General features: G+C 44.3%; 1 protein-coding gene across 1 annotated transcript in view; it reads right to left on the bottom strand.

Moving 5' to 3' along the window:
* Positions 1 to 483: 483 nt before the first annotated feature.
* The window catches only part of LOC116371865 (deoxyribose-phosphate aldolase-like), a gene marked incomplete at its 5' end in the record, with an annotated part of 14,813 nt that continues 8,765 nt past the window's right edge, over positions 484 to 6,531 (bottom strand). Inside the window, 3 exons of the mRNA XM_031820954.1 lie at positions 484 to 1,951; positions 2,668 to 2,817; positions 4,579 to 4,691. Of these exons, the coding sequence (XP_031676814.1) occupies positions 1,895 to 1,951; positions 2,668 to 2,817; positions 4,579 to 4,691 (320 nt within the window). The remainder of the gene's footprint in view (positions 1,952 to 2,667; positions 2,818 to 4,578; positions 4,692 to 6,531) is intronic.

Below are 6,531 nucleotides of genomic sequence, written 5' to 3'. Positions count from 1 at the left end.
TTACATCGCCCGGCACACTATCATTCAAGTACTGCTTTAGACTGTCTCCTATTGGTCATGATAATCTACATAGTTATTCTGCTTTAGACTGTCTCCTATTGGTGATGATAATCTACATAGTTATTCTGCTTTAGACTGTCTCCTATTGGTCATGATAATCTACATAGTTATTCTGCTTTAGCTGTTGGTCAGAGCTGTTAATCAGAGCTATTAATCAGAGCTGTAGGTCAGAGCTGTAGGTCAGAGCTGTTGGTCAGAGCTGTTGGTCAGAGCTGTTGGTCAGAGCTGTTGGTCAGAGCTGTAGGCCAGAGGTGTTGGTCAGAGCTGTAGGCCAGAGCTGTTGGTCAGGGCTGTTGGTCAGAGCTGTAGGTCAGAGCTGTAGGTCAGAGCTGTTGGCCAGAGCTCCAAAGACCAATCTCCATTTTGTCAGAACCTAATGCACAATACGTTTTCCTGACTTCATCTCATGTGAATAACAATCCATAATGTCTGATGTTCTTTAATCACACTCCAACATCTCTCAACAAAATGTCCAGACAGACATGATTAGAATGGGTGGCAATCTTTCATTACCAACGACAACGGCAATAGAAATACTGAATTAAAGAGTTTTATATCGTCTATAATATAGTACTCTCAAAACAACCACAATTTAAAAATGGTTCATTAAGACGGACTCATCAACACTCAATTCATACAGCGTCATAGTTTCACATTGTTTGGATGGGGACTAGATGAAACCATACTGGCCATCTGTCTCAAGGCACAAAGAGGCAGATGTACCAGAAGTACTGTATGTCTGGTACACAGTAAAATGACATATACCAGTAGTACTGTACACAGTAAAATGACATATACCAGTAGTACTGTACACAGTAAAATGTCAGATATACTAGTAGTACTGTATGTCTGGTACACAGTAAAATGTCAGATATACCAGTAGTACTGTACACAGTAAAATGACAGATATACCAGTAGTACTGTACACAGTAAAATATTAGATATACCAGTGGTACTGTACACAGTAAAATGACAGATATACCAGTAGTACTGTACACAGTAAAATGTCAGATATACCAGTAGTACTGTACACAGTAAAATGGCCGATATACCAGTAGTACTGTACACAGTAAAATATCAGATATACCAGTAGTACTGTACACAGTAAAATATCAGATATACCAGTAGTACTGTACACAGTAAAATGGCAGATATACCAGAAGTACTGTATGTCTGGTACACAGTAAAATGTCAGATATACTAGTAGTACTGTACACAGTAAAATATCAGATATACTAGTAGTACTGTACACAGTAAAATATCAGATATACCAGTAGTACTGTACACAGTAAAATGTCAGATATATTAGTAGTACTGTACACAGTAAAATGGCAGATGTACCAGAAGTACTGTATGTCTGGTACACAGTAAAATGTCAGATATACCAGTAGTACTGTACACAGTAAAATGGCAGATATACCAGTAGTACTGTACACAGTAAAATATCAGATATACCAGTAGTACTGTACACAGTAAAATATCAGATATACCAGTAGTACTGTACACAGTAAAATGGCAGATATACCAGTAGTACTGTACACAGTAAAATGGCAGATATACCAGTAGTACTGTATGTCTGGTACACAGTAAAATGTCAGATATACCAGTAGTACTGTACACAGTAAAATGGCAGATATACCAGTAGTACTGTACACAGTAAAATGACAGATATACCAGTAGTACTGTACACAGTAATCATCATCTCAAATTAACACATTCCTGACAAGTCCAGCAACAGAGATATCTTCCACGAAACCTGTAAGAATTCTGCACAGCGATAGGCTGGTTCGGGTGAGGTTTCGGATTGGTCACTTTGGAAATGGTAACCGTGGTTTCAGGCCATGGGCATCTGGTGATAGGCTGCGTAGCGACCAGTCACGTGATGGTAGATCTGGAGGAGAAAAAGAGAAGAAGAGAGAAACAGGAAGTAAAAACAGAAGATGAAAGAGGATGACAGGTAAATCATTTAAATATGACCCCGTTGTGACCCCGTTGTGACCCTGTTGTTACCCCGTTGTGACCCTGTTGTGACCCCGTTGTGACCCCGTTGTGACCCCATTGTTATTAGGAGAACACTGACATGTATAAGGTTAAAGGTCATGACTAATAGACAAACTAAACCATTATGGTGTCCTACAGTACCAAGCCTTTCCACTCTCAGCACTAAATCGGTCACGTTATGGGACGTGTGTTGGAAGGTGAGTGTGTGTGTGTGTGTGTATATACCTGTCTCTCTATGTCAGCCAGCAGGCTACTAGCCCCCAGTCTAAAGAGGCGAGGGCTCAGCACTAATCGGTCACATTATGGGACGTGTGTTGGAAGGAGCGTGTGTGTGTGTGTGTGTGTATATACCTGTCTCTCTATGTCAGCCAGCAAGCTACTAGCCCCCAGTCTAAAGACACGAGGGCTCAGCACTAAATCGGTTACATTATGGGACGTGTGTTGGAAGGAGTGTGTGTGTGTGTTGGAAGATGTGTGTGTGTGTGTGTGTGTACCTGTCTCTCTATGTCAGCCAGCAGGCTACTAGCCCCCAGTCTAAAGAGGCGAGGGCTCAGCACTAATCGGTCACGTAATGGGACGTGTGTTGGAAGGTGTGTGTGTGTGTACCTGTCTCTCTATGTCAGCCAGCAGGCTACTAGCCCCCAGTCTAAAGAGGCGAGGGCTCAGCCACTCGTCTCCCAGCTCTTCCTTCATCAGAGTCAGCCACACCAACGACTCCTTGGCTGTACGGATCCCACCAGCAGGCTTAAATCCAACCTAGTGGGGTGTACGAGTCACAGGAAACAGGAACGACGGCTGTATGTCAGAGAGGCGACCATACAACTTCACGGAGGGCCATTCAACAGGGAACATTGTTCATTTCAATCGATTTTTAGGTAACTACATATACAGTGGGGCAAAATAAGTATTTAGTCAGCCACCAATTGTGCAAGTTCTCCCACTTAAAAAGATGAGAGAGGCCTGTAATTTTCATCATAGATACACTTCAACTATGACAGACAAAATGAGAAGAAAAAAAATCCAGAATATCAAATTGTAGGATTTTTTATGAATTTATTTGCAAATTATGGTGGAAAATAAGTATTTGGTCACCTACAAACAAGCAAACAAGATTTCTGGCTCTGTATAAAAGACACCTGTCCACAACCTCAAACAGTCACACTCTAAACTCCACTATGGCCAAGACCAAAGAGCTGTCAAAGGACACCAGAAACAACATTGTAGACCTGCACCAGGCTGGGAAGACTGAATCTGCAATAGGTAAGCAGCTTGGTTTGAAGAAATCAACTGTGGGAGCAATTATTAGGAAATGGAAGACATACAAGACCACTGATAATCTCCCTCGGTCTGGGGCTCCACGCAAGATCTCACCCCGTTGGGTCAAAATGATCACAAGAACGGTGAGCAAAAATCCCAGAACCACACGGGGGGACCTAGTGAATGACCTGCAGAGAGCTGGGACCAAAGTAACAAAGCCTACCATCAGTAACACACTACGCCGCCAGGGACTCAAATCCTGCAGTGCCAGACGTGTCCCCCTGCTTAAGCCAGTACATGTCCAGGCCGTCTGAAGTTTGCTAGAGAGCATTTGGATGATCCAGAAGAAGATTGGGAGAATGTCATGTGGTCAGATGAAACCAAAATATAACTTTTTGGTAAAAACTGAATGCCGAGTTACATCCAAAGAACACCATACCTACTGTGAAGCATGGGGGTGGAAACATCATGCTTTGGGGCTGTTTTTCTGCAAGGGACCAGGACGACTGATCCGTGCTTCTACACCTGCATTGCTTGCTGTTTGGGGTTTTAGGCTGGGTTTCTGTACAACACTTTGAGATATCAGCTGATGTACGAAGGGCTATATAAATACATTTGATTTGATTTGATTTGTGTAAAGGAAAGAAAGAATGAATTGGGCCATGTATCGTGAGATTTTGAGTGAAAACCTCCTTCCATCAGCAAGGGCATTGAAGATGAAACGTGGCTGGGTCTTTCAGCATGACAATGATCCCAAACACACCGCCCGGGCAACGAAGGAGTGGCTTCGTAAGAAGCATTTCAAGGTCCTGGAGTGGCCTAGCCAGTCTCCAGATCTCAACCCCATAGAAAATCTTCGGAGGGAGTTGAAAGTCCGTATTGCCCAGCAACAGCCACAAAACGTCACTGCTCTAGAGGAGATCTGCATGGAGGAATGGGCCAAAATACCAGCAACAGTGTGTGAAAACCTTGTGAAGACTTACAGAAAACGTTTGACCTCTGTCATTGCCAACAAAGGATTGAGATTAACTTTTGTTATTGACCAAATACTTATTTTCCACCATAATTTGCAAATAAATTCATTAAATTATGAAAATTACAGGCCTCGCTCATCTTTTTAAGTGGGAGAACTTGCACAATTGGTGGCTGACTAAATACTTGTTTTGCCCCACTGTATCTGATGTTGAACGGCATTGATTACAACTGACTTAATTCAACTTGACTGAACGGACACACACACACACACACTAAGAGCCATACCTTATGTCCAGTCTTCAGGAAGTAGTCCCGGATGGCTCTGACCATCACTATGGCGACAGGGTAGGTAGCGTTGACAGACTCCTTCCCTGTTGACGTCTTGATGAAGTCCGACCCTGTTGTAACACAGACACACACACAGACGTTGTTAAAATGACGACCTCATTCCACCAACGGACCTTAATGTACAGAGCATTTGGGGAGGTATTCAAAACCATGGACTTTTTACACATTTCGTTATGTTAAATGTAAAAAAAAACTAAATCCTCATCAACCTTCACACAGGAACCCCGTAATGACAAAGCGAAACAGTTTTTTTTTTTTTATGTTTGCTGGCCCAGCCAGATCCCAGACTAGATACCTGATCAAATATCTCTGGAGAGACATGAACATATCTGTGCAGCAACGCTCACCATCCAACCTGACAGAACTTGAGAGGATCTGCAGAGAAGAATGGGAGAAACTCCCCAAATACAGGTGTGCCAAGCTTGTAGCGTCATACCCAAGAAGACTCGATGCTGTAATCACTGGCAAAGGTGTTTCAACAAAGTACTGAGTAAAAGGCCTGAATACTTATGTAAATGTGATATTTAATTTAGTTTTCCTGCAAAGAATTCTACAAACCTGTTTTGCTTTGTCACTACGGGGTCTTGTGATGTCACTACGGGGTCTTGTGATGTCACTACGGGGTCTTGTGATGTCACTACGGGGTCTTGTGATGTCACTACGGGGTAGTGTGTGTAGATTGACGAGGGGACAAAATGTAAGGCTGTAGCGTAACAAAATGTGGGAAAAAGTCAGGGGGTCTGAATACTTTCGAATGCAGTGAATTAATGAGAGATAACGATCTGTTAGAAATGTTGTGTTATTGTCACCATTACAATTCCTTCTAGACATCAATATGGAATCTACTCAGCTTTTCAACTTTCTACAATTCCAAAAAGATCCCATCCAAGCAGAATGAGCTATAGAAATAGGAAACTAGACGTACAGATGACCTACAATACAGTACACACATTTAAACATTCTAGAAATTCTAGAAATACATTTTGTTTGAATAAATATAGGCAATGTAGAGATGTCATCAGAAACAATGATACTACTACTACAGTATAAGAGGCACAGCTAGTTCAAAAGTATCTCTGACTGAAACAGGATATTATACTGAGGGCCACTCTGCTCCCAGGGTCTCCAGAGAGGGCCGCTCTGCTCCCAGGGTCTCCAGAGAGGGCCGCTCTGCTCCCAGGGTCTCCAGAGAGGGCCGCTCTGCTCCCAGGGTCTCCAGAGAGGGCCGCTCTGCTCCCAGGGTCTCCAGAGAGGGCCGCTCTGCTCCCAGGGTCGAGACATTACAGTGAGGGCCGCTCTGCTCCCAGGGTCGAGACATTACAGTGAGGGCCGCTCTGCTCCCAGGGTCTCCAGTGAGGGCCGCTATGCTCCCAGGGTCTCCAGAGACATTACAGTGAGGGCCGCTCTTCTCCCAGGGTCTCCAGAGAGGGCCGCTCTTCTCCCAGGGTCTCCAGAGAGGGCCGCTCTGCTCCCAGGGTCTCCAGAGAGGGCCGCTCTGCTCCCAGGGTCTCCAGAGAGGGCCGCTCTGCTCCCAGGGTCTCCAGAGAGGGCCGCTCTGCTCCCAGGGTCTCCAGAGAGGGCCGCTCTGCTCCCAGGGCCTCCAGTGAGAGCCGCTCTGCTCCCAGGGCCTCCAGTGAGAGCCGCTCTGCTCCCAGGGTCTCCAGAGCAAGAGGAGAACATATGGTGTCTGTGACACTGTGACAGAGCTAACAGAGGGTGTGTGCTGCCTGCCTCATCAATATAACCCTTCATTTATCCCCTTCCCTCCCTTCCATCCCTACATTTATCCCCTTCCTTTCCTTCTGAGACAATTATGTCTTATCAGCTTTCTGGATAAAAATAGAAGATTAAATGACAGGCTTTTAATAGATTAACCACAAACCCTGGTAA

The sequence above is a fragment of the Oncorhynchus kisutch genome, unplaced genomic scaffold, assembly GCF_002021735.2.
Source record: "Oncorhynchus kisutch isolate 150728-3 unplaced genomic scaffold, Okis_V2 scaffold3793, whole genome shotgun sequence".
NCBI lineage: Eukaryota > Metazoa > Chordata > Actinopteri > Salmoniformes > Salmonidae > Oncorhynchus > Oncorhynchus kisutch.
Note: the sequence above shows the minus strand (reverse complement) of the source record. Positions and strands in the feature narration are given on the sequence as shown.